The sequence below is a fragment of the Pogonomyrmex barbatus genome, unplaced genomic scaffold (genome assembly GCF_055798465.1).
Source record: "Pogonomyrmex barbatus isolate J1 unplaced genomic scaffold, ASM5579846v1 scaffold2, whole genome shotgun sequence".
Taxonomy (NCBI): Eukaryota; Metazoa; Arthropoda; class Insecta; order Hymenoptera; family Formicidae; genus Pogonomyrmex; species Pogonomyrmex barbatus.
The window spans coordinates 20,274,750-20,292,015 of NW_028297116.1; the positions used below are offsets into that span (position 1 = coordinate 20,274,750).

Sequence of the window (17,266 nt, forward strand, 5' to 3'; positions counted from 1 at the left end):
CGCGCGCGCGCGCGCGCGCACGTGCGCTTCGTTGCATTAATTGTCGTCGGCCTATACGGCCCGGTTGCAGTTCGCAAGGTCATAGCGAAGGATAGCTCCTTCCGCGCCTGTCGGATGGATTGCGAAATAATCGCGCGGCGCGGCGTTAACTCGGTATACAGACGCGCGCGGGATTATCGATTGGCGAAGATCGCCGCGCACGACGGCCAAAACGGTCGCCATTACCGGGATTGCGGGCGTCGCATTAGGTAAGATCCAGCCTGTACACATTCTCATTCGGATAATGCACCGCTAAGTGGATGCCCCGTATGTGTTGCGACTCGTGGCCTATCAATCTTGATCTCGGCTTATACCAGAGGCCATACCCGCGATACAACGCACACTATCGAAGGATCGCTATGCTTCCTCTCATTCTCCTTCTCTCCCCCCTCCCCCGCTCTCTCTCTTCCTCTCTCTCCCTCTATATATATGTACGCGAATGTACGTACCTGTCAGTTTATGTGTGTTGGTATGTGTGTTGGTATGTGTGGAACGGAACACTGATACGCACGCGTGCCACTAATGCACACACTTGAGCTGAACGTACACCCTAAACAGGACAAGGTATCGGTACGTATGCATATATATCAGTAGATATGTACATAGAGCGGTCCAACAGGGTCAAGTCATACTGATGGCTCATAAGATCAGGGTATATGGAATGTATGGGGTCAATGGACAACACTTGCACCCACAATCTTGTCAAACCTCATGGCACTCACCCTTATTACGCTCATGATGATTATACGCCATTAGTTACAATCATATATACGAATGCTCAAAACGCGAAATATTACATGCACTTTATCTCTTTTTCCTCTAATTCTCCCATTTTTTCATATTTCATGAATTTATATAGAAATGATTTAAGCGATGCAAGTAAAAAATCATTTTAGTTTTCATTATATTAGAGATGTCGAATTAAAATATAAAAATTATATAAATTTTATTTTATATCACCATTTCATATAATATATATTATAACATATCATGATTATTAGAAGACACGTTTAAAAGATATTAGTTATAATGGATATTAATAACAATAATAACTGCTTTAGTTATTAAGATAATTATCGTAGAATGACTTTTATTTTATCTACTATTGTCAACATCTTGTCATTATATTCATTGACTTATGTTCTAACAACCACAGATTAATCTTAGTTTAAATTACTGTCTATCTTTTCTTTTAGTTCTAAGAATTAAAAAAAAGATAAAGAGTAAATTAAATCGAGATTAAAATTAATCTACATTAATAAACATAGACATAGTTTTAGCGTTATAGACTTAAGATTGCAACAGTACGCGTGCTTTTATTTATTTTTGCACGAAAATAGGAGACAGCTATTCTCTGAATTGAAATATTCAATCTAATTATGCTCACGCGCACACAGTCACACGTGTATACCTAGAGCACACATGTTCAGACTAATACATCGTGTGACAGGATATTGGTGGATAAACAGTTATACGTGCATATAGGCAAATGCATTTCCACGTAATTGTAAATATACGTACGCATATAAGCAATACACATGTATGGACGTTCCGTTCGAGAGAAACGCCAACAGGCGTATGCAAGATATGTCATCCAACGTACACGTCGTACCAATGTTTCGCCATGTACCGAGGCTGACGAGCCATCATCAGCATAACCAAGATGGTTATACGACGGAATGACTCGATTTGTGGCGAGAGGATCGATTTCAGAAAATGTTGCATTTTTTATCGAGGGCAATTACGATGGATTTTTGTACAAGGATATACTGCATGAAAAATTTTAAACTGTTTCGTCATTAACGCTGAAAGAGATTTTCAATCTCTTATGTCTTTTAAAAGAATAATTTATCGAAAAATATCACCTTAAAGAGGGATATATTCTACGATTTTTAATGTTTTGTAAAATTATAATAATAAAATTATCGTGTTTGTTTAATCAAATTGATTAATTAATTCAAATTTGATTGCTTATAAAATATATAAAAAATATATAAAAAATTTGTGATCGCAGACAGAATGAAATGATATTTTCTTTATTCATTCATTAATAAGTGCTATGATAAACATTTGACAACATGCAACGGAATATATTTATTAATATTTAAGATAGTCAGCTTTAAGTAGAATTAATAAATAAGACTAGCAAATGTATTGTATTCTTGTTGCAAATGTATTTTTAACGAGAATTTAACTTGTCTGATCGAACATACGAATCTCATCGTACACGATATCTCTACTAAATGATTCTCTTTGTGAAGTTTGGAGCTTTATGAAACAAACAAGACCAATGATTTTCCCGCACATCGTTGCTCTTAAGTGCTTTCTAAATGCGATTTAACGTCATTATTGATGCAGTATTGTGACTTTATGTAAAATACATAGGTGAAATAATTAAATGGAAAAATATCTTTCTTTCATATAAAAATATAATAAGAAATAATATAATAATTGAAACGAATTGAAATAAATAAAAAGAATATTAAGAATAATAGATGAACGTGCTTTTAAATGGGCGAATATTTGTAATAATTGTAAACATAAACATATATATATAAGCAGTAAATGCTCCCATTTTGAATTTTATTCAATTGTTTAATAAAAAGTTAAATTACATTACAAGTAATGTACCAAATTTATATTAATCTTTTTAAAATTCGTAGAAAAAGCAATTATATATTTAATTTCCAATATTTTGCATATGAATTTTTACAAAAATATTTAATTTATATTCATGATATGTAAAATTACATTTACAAACTACGTTTAAAATTAAACAAATATAAGTACAAAAAATATAAAAATAGGTTATGCTATTTTATAACGCATTCATTAATAAAAATTTTAAAGCTATCGAAATTCTATGGTAAATCTTTACATGACTAACCTGACTAACTTAATTGGCGTTCTCGTATAGTTTTTGAGATATACTTATATAAATGTTAGTAAATTTTTAGATTAGGAGGGACATAGCTTCGATAATCTTGATTTATAAGGACATATAAGGATACTTTCCTGTGTAACAATCAAAAGAGTTTAACCAGTAATTATTGTTTATTAAAAAGTTATATAAAAAAAATTTGTTGAAAAATACGTTAATTTTTATCAGTGTCAAAGAACTAATTTCCTAATGTATATATAGATACACAATACATACGTAGGGAGGGATAGAGGGGTTTCGCCACTCCCTCTATATCCTAAAAAAACCTGCCCCAAAAAATCCAGCTTGTTTCAATTTGTACTAAACATATAGATTTGAATTGAACTTTGTGCAGAAAGTTGTAAACCCATGTGGAACCGGGAAAACCCGCTTCGCATTGAAGTATATGCTTGGAGAGTAGTATGTGTCCCTCCTCCATGGGGAGGACTCCACTATCAAAAGATCTAACCTAACCCAACCCTTGCTCCTTATACATATTGTATAGAGTAGCAATGAAATATTAATTTGTTTAAATATTAATTTATTTAAATTCACGCGTTAATGAAACGCAAGAATTATATCGTGAACAATTTAAATTTCCACGAATAATACGATTATCAATTAAATAATTTGGCAATTTATCTTTATCATCGATAACGCTGAGAAATTCGTGAAGACGCATGTTGACGATACAAATGACGCACGACTAATACCTAATAAATAAACTGAAAGATACCACCGAAATATAAATACTACCTTGAAATAACACACACAATGTGTGTGTGTGTGTGTGTGTGTGTGTGTGTGTGTGTGTGTGTGTGTGTGTGTGTGTGTGTGTGTGTGTGTGTGTGTGTGTACACTATTCATCATATACAAGATGTCATATAAACAGAATAATAACATTTCAAAATTAAGCTTTATGTAAGTATATCTCGAAAACTAAACAAGATTGCCGATTAATTTATAAGGAAAAGTTGATTAGGTGATCAGTATCTTCACTTCTATAATATCAAGAACCTCTAATATATCAAGATCAAGATCATTGGAGCTGCATTTTAATGTAAAGAAATATCAATTCTATTTCAATTTCTTTTTATTTGCTTTTTATGAACTTTGTAGTTTACTACTCGTTTTACGATCTATAAACTTTTCGAAATAGAAGTTACTATCTTTCTTTTATGTACTCAATCATCAAATATGTAAATGTAGATTATTAAAATGATAATATACATCTTTTAAGAGTATAAACCGAATTATTATCATCAGTTAACAGGAACGTTATCTTCTTACGCAATCTTTTTATAATGCACTGTAAATGTTGATATTGATAACATTAAATCAAGTCGTATTTCGTATTAGGTATGCGTTATAAATATGGATTTAATGATCTTTGGAGTCCGCATAATGCCACACCTATTTTCTTAAATAATTCGATATATACGTCATTTTTTACTGCGCAATTCCAATTGTATTTCTTCCAAGGTTTTACCTTCGGTCTCGGGTACAAATAGGTAAATTAATACCCATACAAGAAATGTTATTGCGGTGAACGTCCATAATGGTGCAAACGTGCCGTATAATTCTTGCGTGACCTATAAACACAGTACAAATAGTTCTTGCTATTACATTATTTTACAATATTTAGGATTATAAAAAATAAAAAAGTTATTAAGTAAATTTATAAAAAAAATTAATGTTATACTTTAAACGCGACTCATTTTTTCATCAAGCAGGTATAATGTTTATCAGTAAAGCAGTTTTCTTATGTAACCGGTATATTATTAAAATTGCAAATTTAATGCTAGAAAATATATCTCTCTCTTAACAAGTACTGAAATATTGATTGCTTATTAAAAGCATGTAATTTGCATACTTAGGTACGTCGAAATGTATTTAATATCATTAGAAATGAAGAGTCCTTTTTGACTGTCAGAATTATTAACCGATGTTATATCATATATCCGTATAATGCCGTATAATAGTATTATGAAGCAAAGAATCCTTTTTGGCTAAACCTCTTAACCGATCGTTGTTGCCGATAACCCGCTTACCGCCCTCTCGTCCGCGAAAACAAAATCGATTCTTACACAGACGTCAACGTACCTGATAAAATTTCACAATGGCGGTGGTGCTTATAGCGTAGTAGAGAGCATTGAGCACTGCGGCGGGTACTTTGACCTCAACGCCGAAGATCTCGCCGATATACGCCAGCGGTATCGGATTAAGGCCAAATCCGAAGCCGAGCACGTAAATCACCACGAAGACCGTGGGCACCCACTTGAATCGAGAGACATCGTAGCCGCTGGACTGCAGCTCGAAGAAAATGGCTATTGTCGCCAGCGATATCACGCAAATCGGAGCAGCGATCAGCAGCAGTAGTCTTTTGCCCGTGAAACGCACTATCGTCACGCAGGCGCTGCCAGCCAGGACGATGGCGATGCCTGTCAGGATGATGCTGGTGTTGGTCGAGATCTCGAAACCAGCCTCCTCGTATATATATGACTGATACGCGAGTACCGGCGCCGCGCCAGTCAATGTCAGCCCGCTCAATAATATCATGGCGATTCGAAAGGCTCTCCTGTTCTGAGCCTTAGTGACGATCTCCTTTAACGTTTCTCTGAGAGTCATCTTGGTGCACTTGTCCTCGGTCTCCACGATTCGTTTGACCTCCTCGAGTTCTTCATCCACGTTCTCCTTACCCAGAGCCCACTGAAGAGTCTTTTCCGCGGGTCCAAGTTTATTCTTCCGCGTGAGGAACACCGAGCTCTCGGGTAACCACATGAAGGACAGTAGAAATAGTATAGGCGCGCACACGGCTATCATCGCCATCGCGAATCGGCTGATCCACAAGCCGATAGCGTAGATGAACAGCATTCCGATGTTGATTAGAACAGCCATTAAAGTACCTGAAGGCCTTGCCTTATATAGCGATATGTATTTTAAGAGTACTAAGTAATCACGAAACGTGGAATAACGTCATTCAAGTGCAGTGCAATTAGTAATTATACGATCGTTAACTTTATCCCTGATCTATTAAATATAAAAATATTAGTTTATTAATCTTTTTTAAAAAAAATTAAAAATATTAATTTTACAAACCATTTTATGATTATATTTAATTAATATTAATGAATAAATATATGTATTTAATATTTACATTTAAAATAATAAATGTACGCGACATTGTGTCGATACAACAAACAATCAAATTGCAGCACTGTAAATTAATGACGTATCCAAAACAGCTGATATCGCACCTAGAGGACCCCTAGTCCGTTTGCTGCTGATCTCACCAAGATACATGGGCATTACGGCGTACGTTATGCCACATCCGATGCCCGCGAGTATCCGTCCAATGTATACGAGCGTTACAGACGTGGATAGCCCAATGAAGAGCCACGAGACGATCTTTGGTATCGTGGTGACTAACAAGGTTCCCTTACGTCCGATATTGTCCATCAATATGAAAGGCACCAGCGAGCCGATGCCAACTCCCACATACATGAGGTTCACGATCCAAGCGATCTCGTTGCTTGTCACCTTTAAAGGGTCCTCGCCGTTGAATTTTGGTATGGTTGGCGTGCTCCATCCTTCATGGAGACCGCAATCAATGATCAAGATACTGCCTGGGAAGCGGTAAGAATTTTCCAAAGTAATTCAGGAAAGACTAGTTCCAGCCGCCTTTGCAATTCCATCCGAATACTTACATACGAATCCAATCAATATTTGTCGCAATATACCGCGATCCATTGTGTCCAATGTTGTTCCTCTTGCTTAATTATCGTACCACGGATTAAACGCAGCGAAAAGTAATTCGTAAGTAGCACGAGGTATTTGTGTAACACGATTATAATTGAAGAACATTTCGTGTCTGCAAACGAGCACCTTTCACTTATTTCTTCGATTTCCAATTGCCGATCATAAATATTTATTATATATATATATAAATAAATGCATGTTATTATCAGAATTTATAGATGACGCGACCTATCGATTATATCTATTCGGTCTTGAGATTAGCTTAAAGGTGTAACTGCATAGGAACAACGTTATCAGCTAAACAAGCGATTAAAGTTTACTTCATCCAGTTTGTACATTCCGTTGTACTCCAACTCGAGCTTGAACGCGCTCGCGCGAAGATGCGAGAGATTGAAAATGCGAAATTCCATCTTCGCTAATTATCGCGATCGTAGGAGCGCGCGCGTGGCTGATCCTTCTAATCTGGCGACACGGCCGACCTCCAAGCCAAACGGAGATAACGGAGATAAAGCCAACAAGGATACTAACTAGATTCCGCGCCACATATCTCCCGACTGAGGGTGCGATACGGTCACACGTGTAAACGGCTACGTCTGCACGCATGACCGCTGCTGCCCGCCGCGGTCGGAGAGCACTCGCTCTTGCTTTGTGGCACGCGATGCGATGCCTCCCAAAGCGACAGTTTATGGCTGGCCATACAATACACCTATTAAGAGACGGAGGTCGAACTAGGTGCGTTCCTTAACATGAATTTATTGCCCACCATGAAACTCATATACGCTTTGACGATTCGCCATCCACATCAGAATATCCGTCTAGGCGGATGCACCAACGGGTGACTGATTAAGAAATATTAAATATAGCTCGATTAAGAAATATTAAATATAGGTCGATTTCTCGTTATGAAAAAAAAAAAAAATATTCAATTCTCAGCAAGCTGTTCACTATTATTTAGTCGATACAATTAGTCATTTTAATTTATAACTATATATGATAACGAAAGGACAATGAAAGAATAAAATTTTTATATAAAAAAAGATTTAATTATCTTATTTTATATAATCATGATGAAATATGCAACTATATTGACGAAGTAATTATTCTCTGATGAACTCAATTCAATTAAAGTACGGTATAAACTGTCGCTTTCTATTTACATATCCTATCCTATTTTATTTAGCTTGTCATTTCTGATGAAAATAATTACGATTATTCAATTTTAAATTATATGAAACATCACGACTTCATAAATAGAACGATGCTCACTCGAAAGCTCAACTTGCTGTAAACGCTTCCACAAATATTTGAACCGTTCTATTCCTCTTACCATGTGCCTGCATACTAATGCCGTCATTTTCCTAATAAGTGTTTTATATAGTGTCTTCTATTTTTTATGCTTATATTTAATTTAAAATGATATCAACCTTAATTAGCAAATTTATGATCATTTTGAGTAGAATATGTAATCCACTTTTAATTTTTTTTTCAAATGATAAATAAAGAATAAATGTAGATTGTTATTTTCGACAATACGTGATAAGAAGGATGCTTATGCTTTGAAAATAGAAACGCTATTACAATAGCGTTCGTTACAATGATTAAAATTGTTCCGTCTTTCTTTTGTGAGACATCTATTGTTCTATAATCTAAAATAATTCATCTCTCTGTTTCGTAACTATTAGAAAAACCACTAATGCTGAACGTTCAAGATTGCGTAATGTGCAACTGGCGCGTAATAATGATAGCTGCGAAGATTTATTGCTTTAATAATATACGGATCGTAACCGCGATAATTACACATAGTATTCGATTCTCTTTTCCTTCTTGTTGTAATATTCGGATTTAGAGCGAGCAATAATCTTTCGTAAGAGTAGAAAATAGAAAGGACCCTATCCCAACTGGCTAGAACGCGCTAAAGAAAATTTAACTTAACAACCAAGCGATATCTAGAATCTCCTCTGAATCTCTGGTCTGGAATCTGGTTCTCTCAGCTTGAGCAGAATCCTTCGAGAAAACCGGTCAAATTCTCAAAACCAGTTAGTTTACGTCCTTTTGTCTTGTACAAACAGGTTGCCGAAACGACCGGAACACGCCGAGTCGTTGCATCGGCGGTTTATGCCGAGACGTTTCCCGTCGTTCAGCCACTTATCATCACCGAGGTGCAAGAAGAAAGGCCCACGGTTACTACCCCAAGGTCGTCACGTCCGGAGGTGCACGATATTTCATCTTAACTGCGTCGTCGATGAACGGTTAATCGCAGTCTCTCAGACCCGGGAGAGACAGGCTTGGGTTATAGTATATAATTATGTTTATCATATCTGTTATTTTTTTATTAACGCTCGACTCGGAAAAAAAACATACTAAATTACGATTTTGATAAAACCATGATTATTAAAGAATAAAATGTCACACGTATATTTGTAATTCAATTTTATACTGCTTCGATCTGTATAAATTATTGAATTAAAAGTGTATATTTTTAATTTAATTTAACCAAGATATTTATAATAACGAAAATTGGAAAGCAACAGATGATTTATTTTATATCTTTATTAAAAAAAATTCGAAGAATTTATATATGAAAAAGTTGATCGAATTTATCGAATTCTTTAAAAAAATAGATAGCAATATGAGCGCGATTGAATTTATTATATTTTCTTCGAATTGATAATATAAAGTAATCAGTACCTTTTCACTGTTTGCTAATTAAACTATTGCTCTACCGTGATGTTTCATTATACATAGCGAATATAATATAATAAATCATTTTATCTGTACGCGTTACAAGCATTCGCTAACGTGAAACTCGAACAAACATCGACCCGATTAATTGACAGTTATATACATAAGAGTCATTATACGTACACGCATATTTTATCTCAATCACGTCGTTACACCTGATTTAACAATGACATGCCATTATCATGCGAGGATTTAATTCGCCTTGATCAGCGAGCTGTTACTTAATCATGGAAGGTAGCTAAATGCAATCGGGAATTACTCAATCACGCTATTTGATGGATATCGAACGGATGATGATACGAATCGCATTTTTCGAACGTGGGATTACGATAGCATAAATGTCGGTACCATTTATTCGTTGTTTATTTCCGTATTTGAATCTTTAATGCTAATACACTAATCTAATTTTGTGATGCAAATAGTCTTAAGCCTGATCGTCTGGCGGTAAGTATTTATGGTAATCTTCTAATAGTCGTATCATTCAAGCAATATATGCATATGAATAATTGCATGCATTATTAAATCGCGGCACAAGTTTTCAAAGATAGAATTCTGACATGAAAATTAAATTAAATTAAATTAAATTTCCATTGTGAGAAAAATTTTTTTCAAGACAAAATCTGCTTCTAATTTATTACGCTCACCATTTTACAATAGCACTAATCGCACGCTTCTGGGAAAGTGTTTTCTTTTTTTTTAAAATTGTTTAAAATTTATTTACATTCCACGACAGATCTGATTTCTAAAGTCTAAGTGCTGCCAAATGCACGAAAGATGCAGCGAAAGTGTACTCGCGAAAATAATTATATCGAGAGTTCACGTTGATAAAGCACCTGTCACCACCACGATAATCGAGAATAAGATGCCGAGATCTCGATGCGCGTCGGCGACAACGACGCCGTTGTCATTCTGAAAGACGCCGGAAAGGAAACTGAGCCTGACTCTGATACGCAGGCACGTCACTGCGATTTTAATCGAATCCCCTCCTGTCCGGGACGAGGAACGACAACGTAGGCTGTAACCGCTAATTACTTTCCCGCACTATTTCTCGCGAGCGCAAGGCTCTTTTTCCACATGGTTTTTCCTATCGTTCTATTCTTCTGCTCAGTTAGCCGCTTTTTAATGCCAAGCGCGCGGAACGCGCATGTCATGTGTCGCGTATTTTGAAAATCGCTCCAACGATTTTTTTTTTCCTCTGCTTCGGCAGGCGGGCGTGACGGGTATTGGTGTCAAATGGCAGGAACCTGGGAAAACTGATACGCTCGCTATTAATTCGTTGTTATTGACTGTGGTAGGTTTAACTACGGGATGAACGCAATAACACGTGTGTTTTCGCATCCACATGCAAACATTTGCTAATTGAAAGCGAGAACGCGATCTATAAATGTTTATTCTATGTCTATGTCATGTTTATTCAATATCTTATCTGAGCGAATAGCAGACGATGAATGTAAATTGCATAGTTTTATTCTAGTCATTATGCTATACTCGGTGATTTTCGCGGTTACATCTAGGAAATCTCAAGAAGGACTGACGTGAATGGAATTATGAAATTATTCCACGAAGGCAAAATATTATTCGCATTGAATTTCAACCTCGGAACATAAAAACGTAAGCCTTGTTCGGGAAAAAGTCATTTCCATCCTTGAGCAATGTTGTAACAGCCTGCGAGTTAATTTCATGTTTAATGCAGATAACATTGAAATACCAAGCGTTTCTATATATTTTAACATATATATATTTCCTGTTTTTAAAATTTCAGAAAAACAATTATGGAAGCTATTTCTTACATCGGCAGCATTATTCATGTTGAAATACCAAGGATTAATATCTCACGCTGATTCCAAAAATGTTAGGGCTTAGAAATTTGATTCAATATTTATATCGCGAACAGGAAAATCTAATAGAACGTAATTCGCCAAACTTTCTCTCGATCATTCGCGCAATCGGTTCTACTTCAATGCGAACGGTTGACCTGACCGACGGCGATCCATTTTACTGGCGCAACGATGCAATCGAGGAAACATCTGACGTGTCTTAACTTTGAAATTGCATTGGTGATTTTCCATGTGGCGAATGATGTCGTGTGTCAGACTGATTTAAGAACGTCATTGTCGTTTCCGTGTGATTTTTAGCGCATACATTGAGAATAGTATAGCAATTTTCAAAGCACGTTGCACATTCATCACGTTGCGAGTTTATCTTGACTTAATAGTTTTTTTTCTCTCTACGTAACTCAGATCTTTGCATGTTAATACTTTTGCGCGTTTCAATTGCATAATATCAATTAATGTGCAGGAGGCGTTTATATATCCTAAGGCAACTAGATAAATTAACTTTTTATCTCGAAGTTAAGATCTGTGGTTAATACAAAAAACATTTAATATCACAAAATGTAGATACAAATTATTTAGATATAAAATATAAATCGATAATCAATATTTTAAGTAATAAAAACTTGATTTTATTATAATAAAAAGTTAATGAATGTTTAAGTATCTTTTGAATGAATCTAAACTAAAGCATTATATTATATAATTATAATTGTATTTTATTAAAAACGAGTAGGATAATTATTCTCATTCATATTAAGCAACTATAAACTTATCAAAAATATTTCCTCATTTAAATTTCCTGTTAATGTTAAAAATATATAACAAATATAAATACTGATACAAATGTAAATGTTATTAATATATGTTATAAATATACAATAAAAATAAGTGCTGATACGAACATTTGCTGATCGTACATTTATCGTACATTCGTATCAGCACTTATTTTTATTATATCTTTATAACATTTACATTAACAGGAAATTTAAATGAGGAAAGTAACATGAATGACATGAATGTATTTTATTTAGCGAATATAACAAAATCATGATTTAAACTCTGATATCTTTTATTACGTTTATCATTCATGAGAAAAATGCAGTGTATGTCATTAAAAAGACATATAAAAGTATTTCACATTTTTCTTTACATCCTACAATATATTATTAATACAAATATTAATGTAATATCTTTAAGCAAATTATATTTTATTATTAACTTAGTATTATTCGCGAAGTATCTACCTGAGGAAGGCCGAAATGAGTAACAAAAACTCCAACCGTGAAATCCAGATGATTCTCCGAATACTCGTCTTGCTCCTTTCCTCATACTCGCTTTAATCGGGAAACAGCATGGTTAAACTACGTCAGATAGCGACAACGGGAACAGGCGAGATGAAGTGAGGTGAGAGGAAGGAAGGAAAGAGGTCGTTCAGCGCGCGGAGACAGCACGATAGTCCCTAAAGTATATTTGCATTTGCATTCGGTAATTAAACTCCCTCCGTTTCCGCGATACTAGACTACCTCAAGCTCGTTCTTATCGGAGTTTGTCGAAGAAGAGCAATTGGTCGGCTCGAGGAATTCCAAATGGCTTTCTCGTGCCCGAGGCACGTGACCAAGTTATAACGGCCGGAAGTCGGCGAGATACAAAACTGTCTAGCGATCCACGGTGATTAATCGTTTCGTTCAGTCAAAGTTACTCCACGTTCCATTAATTAAGTAATTAAACCGCTGTCGCTTCGCCTCTAGCATCAAGATTGACATGAGATTTCATACGAAACAGATCGTGGAAGAGATTCTTGTTACAATTTACGTTAGTTACCGCTGTGCACCGTTTCGAGCTACGTGAGCGAGTTGTATTCGGGAATCCGATTCGATCCTGGTGATGCCGACAATTTTTACGAGACTCTTAAAAGTCGGCATATGTCTGAGCTTCTACTTTAAAAAATTATTTCTTAAATTATATGTGAAAAATGTTTTTTAATAGCAGGTGTTTAAAGTAATAATTAAAGTCATATAATGTATTCGGATTAATATATCAATTATATTTATGAAATATTATGTAAATAAACATGGCAAAATTAGAAATTATAGACGCAATTATATGAAAAGGTAAATTCATATTTCATTCTCTTTTCAATTTCACGTTTAAAATCGTGAATCAAATATTGGAGCATGAAATATGCATATGAATGTATTTCGAATTAGTTGAAAATTGTATATCGTGAATATGATTTCAACGACAAGAAAAGAAAATGCAGGAAAAATGCAGGAATATTTACGAGCCACTTACAAATAACGGAAGTAATTAATTAAAAGTAATATTTTCGTGATGTAATTCACTTTCAAGTAGCAACGTGTTGCGAGGAGGCGTTAACCGTAACCATATCTCATAATCATACATTATTCCGTTCACATGATTTCAATGTAGGATTTTAATTAATTTATTATTTTATAACTTATGCTTTAAAAACAATTTATAATTCATGTTTCAATATTGAGAAATCATAGAATTTTATTTAAAATTTTATGTGCCATAAAGCATGAAAAATATTTGAAAAGAATCGGAATATACATCATATATAAAACATATATACGTATATCAAAATATACGAAATGATAAACAGAATTCAGAATTCTTGACATATAACACGAATTGTAAGTCGCTGCAAGTGAGTTTGATGAAAAATTCGTCTGGAAGAAGAATGGAAATCTCTTCTTTTTATACACCAAGTCGATCGCACGAAACTTTTGATCATTTATAAATATATTGCACTTTTAACAATATTATATATAACAATATTTGCTTTATAAACACCATTTGTATTATATCTTTTGTACATAGATATAATACAGAAGATATGACCGCGATGTCAGAGCAGATCCCGCGTGAGCAGATACGTGCGTTTTTATTCCGCACAGAAGTCGGGGAATCCACTCGATATCCCATGTCTACGATATCGGCAAAGTTGGCCACGAGAGACCGAGCCTACTTGGCAGATATAATAAAAAGAGAAATATCGCAGGGGCGGAGGCGAAAAGGCGCGCGAGCTGCAGCGAGCGCTATGCGCCGCAGCAGCCCCGCGGCTACGCGCTGTAAAATGAGAAATGCATGAGAAAGCCGCAGGGTAAAGGACTTACCATCGTGGGAGTCATAGAGGTAGATGATTTTCTTCCAACCGTAGTATCGCACCGTATCGATGATAGCGCGATGGTAATCCGGTCGCATACTTATGGCGAAGTCCAGAAGACCCGAGGATGGTGTCAGTACCTAGATACACAATAATCCCGTGAATTTTCAGCATCCCCGCCGATCGTGTCTGTTGTAAAATTTTCAACGGGGATAGTCGTATGTCATCCACTTAACGCAGCGCCGAAATTAATTCTACTTAAGAGGGAAAGGAAGCCCCGCCGAAACTTTAATCTGAGTCGGTGCAATCGAGCTTCCACCACTCGTGAATTCTCTTTGAAACTTAATTCCTTGCGAATGTGCAACTGGTGCATGCGCGTGTGATTTACTGCCGAAATATATGCCTTTTGATACTAATTCCAGTTGTCGAGTCCCCACTCGGCTTTTTCCCGTAAAACATTTATGCGCATTAGATATGCACTGCGAGATTTTCGAAGACAGATTAAATTCCACGATGCAGCAATTTAGAAAATATCTTTTCGAAATAAAATGATACTCTTCTTGTCGATCATATGGATAATGTTGAGAGCGAGGTAAATAGCGTATCGCGTTTCAAAAATTAATCATCGTCCAGTTAAAATGATCATATTCACGTATCGAATTTCCTACCTCCTGGTATCGATAACATCTCTTTTTCTTGAGAGCGAGGCAGCGATGCAAAACGCAATGCCGGCAAGGATCTCATGGAAATTGAAAAAGGATTTTCTCTATATAAATGGCCGTTCCTGGCACATCGTAATTGGCCGAAAAAAAGGAGTGGAAAGCCGAGGCGTCGAATCAGCATTACCGCGCGATTACCATTTAAACGACATCGACGTTCGTTACGCGTACATATATATATATATATATATATATATATATATACTTATACCGCGCGGAAATATATCGTGGGAAAAATACGCACACAACGGCCGAAATACTCACGAGCCCGGCGCTCGTCCTATAGAGCATAGTGCGATATCAGTTTACAGCAGCGCGATAAATGCAGCTTCGCAATTCGAGCCAGCGAATAAATTTTCGGTGAGCCAATTCATTTCGAAATTCAAATTGTAATATGATACGTAGGTATCGCATACATATTTACGTATTTATATGGATGTTCGTATTGACCAAATCCATCATCATGCATCTCGGCGACGCCGCTAATTATCAGCTGCAGCTGCAAAACAAAACTATTGATCCTGTACACGACAATTATTGTCAAATACGCGCACGCACGTCCGTAGCACGTATTTTCCCTTTTTTTTTTTCCTCTATCGAATTGTGACGAGCGGAATGGAGAATTTATGCATCGAGGCACTACTTTAAGTTAAACGCCGGTCCTCTCAACTTTTATGTATAACTTTCGATAATTAAAAATTTAAAATTTGAAATGATTACCTAACGTGTTTCTTGAAAATATTTATCCTACGCAGTTCAATAAGTATCAAATACGTAAAACAAAATCTAAATTTCATGCGTATTTTTTTAAGGCACAACCGGTTTATAAGATAATTCTTTAGATTTCCTCCTACGTTCCGTTTTACGACACCAAAGAAAGGATAAACAGATTGTAAAATATATGATTGTAAGAGGAAAGATATATGTGGAAAAACAGGTTCCATGAATATAGATTAGATTTAAATAAGACTTCGATGTGTTACCTTATTCTAAGAAAAAGTATTGGCTATGACTAATTGCACAATTATTTCGAGCGAAACGAATGATGTAAACTAAACAAAAAAACTGACGAAATATTCTTTGAATTGATGACTGTATTCTTTCATAGAAACAATGAAAAACTAGAATAATGATACATACTTTATATAAATATAAGTATTAATTTAATAATAGCCAATAAAACATAATCATTAACGTAATCCCAAGAAATTATTTAAAATAGTCGTAAGAAGATTGAAAAATAAAAAGTATAAGTTGATAAAGCTGCTCTTACAACAAATCTAAAAAGAAAAGATATCTTACCTTTTCGGGGAACCAAGGTGTCACGAATGGCATTTGGAAGGTGTTGCTATATGAATGCAGTGTATCGAACGAGTCTGGACTCACAGCACCCAACATCGAAAACACGCCTCTGCTAAACTGGTTGCAGACTGTAAAGTACAAAAATAACGATCATTGAAAAAAAAATGAGATAAAGAAAAATTGCACAAACGTTTTAATCGAAGAAATACTTAAAAACTGTGACGTTGCAAGATTTTGAGCAAAATCTTGTCTTATTTTAAAAAATTATGTGCACATGACAATAAAATTTTAGTTGATGTTTATTTGAAAAAAAAAATGTTGTATCGTGTACAAACATACATCTATTTTTTGCTATTTATTATTTATAGATTATTATTATTTAACTCCAACAAATACACATGCTATACGCCTTATGAAGATCGAGCGGCCATCATATGATGGGTAATCTCGTTGACCATTATGCGTGGTTTTCCACAAAGCACAATAATACCACAAAAGTGTCAGCTTGCGGTACATACTGAACGCCTGCTGGATAGATCCGTTTTTATTAGCACGGTAGAGACAAAAAGGATTATCAATAAAAACAGCGTGTGTGGCGGCGAGCCACACACAGATCTAAATTTGATTACTACGTTAACAAAGTCGTTTTTAATAACGCGAGATAAACCATTGAGTAAGGAAAATAGCAATGAACGAAAACGTAATGTATTTCTTCGTCGATCTATGTTAATGTTGATAATCGCGCTAATTTTTTTAGTTTTTTGTCTATCTTTCAAAATATCTTTAATATATTATTATTATTATTATTTAATATATGTAA

At 35.2% G+C, this 17,266-nt stretch overlaps 3 protein-coding genes across 11 annotated transcripts in view; 1 reads left to right on the forward strand and 2 right to left on the reverse strand.

The window, feature by feature from the left end:
* The window catches only part of LOC105423659 (adenosine receptor A3), a 409,096-nt gene that overhangs the window by 307,741 nt on the left and 84,089 nt on the right, over positions 1 to 17,266 (forward strand). The window lies entirely within an intron of this gene.
* GluRIB (Glutamate receptor IB) overlaps positions 1 to 17,266 on the reverse strand; it is a 208,567-nt gene that overhangs the window by 44,995 nt on the left and 146,306 nt on the right. For all 7 annotated transcript variants that reach the window (XR_016139381.1, XM_011633485.3, XM_011633483.3 and 4 more), the window contains exons 3-4: positions 16,447 to 16,574; positions 14,436 to 14,565 (exon numbers count right to left, since the gene is read on the reverse strand). Coding sequence is in view for 6 of the 7 variants with exons in the window: in XM_011633485.3 (XP_011631787.2) it covers positions 14,436 to 14,565; positions 16,447 to 16,574 (258 nt within the window). In the remaining variant the exon portion in view is untranslated. The remainder of the gene's footprint in view (positions 1 to 14,435; positions 14,566 to 16,446; positions 16,575 to 17,266) is intronic.
* Positions 2,595 to 10,574, reverse strand: LOC105423655 (facilitated trehalose transporter Tret1). 3 transcript variants are annotated; one of them, XM_089077430.1, is made up of 5 exons: positions 10,105 to 10,574; positions 6,667 to 6,830; positions 6,217 to 6,585; positions 5,063 to 5,865; positions 2,595 to 4,551 (listed from the first exon to the last, which is right to left on the reverse strand). In XM_089077430.1, exons 2-5 carry the CDS (start codon positions 6,707 to 6,709, stop codon positions 4,402 to 4,404), a joined length of 1,365 nt encoding a protein of 454 aa, XP_088933556.1. In that variant the 5' UTR covers positions 6,710 to 6,830; positions 10,105 to 10,574; the 3' UTR covers positions 2,595 to 4,401. The 3 variants fall into 3 exon arrangements, with proteins under 3 accessions (XP_088933556.1, XP_088933555.1, XP_011631783.1); XM_089077429.1 differs by having other exon boundaries at positions 6,667 to 6,857; XM_011633481.2 differs by lacking the exon at positions 10,105 to 10,574 and having other exon boundaries at positions 6,667 to 8,795.

Bases quoted from the DNA above. Each gene is read 5' to 3' on its own strand.
- LOC105423655 (XM_089077430.1), bottom strand. From the start codon at position 6,709: ATGGATCGCGGTATATTGCGACAAATATTGATTGGATTCGTAT. The intron at 6,586-6,666 runs GTAAGTATTCGG...ACCGCTTCCCAG, and splicing joins AATATTGATTGGATTCGTAT to GCAGTATCTTGATCATTGAT. The intron at 4,552-5,062 runs GTACGTTGACGT...CTGTGTTTATAG, and splicing joins CCATTGTGAAATTTTATCAG to GTCACGCAAGAATTATACGG.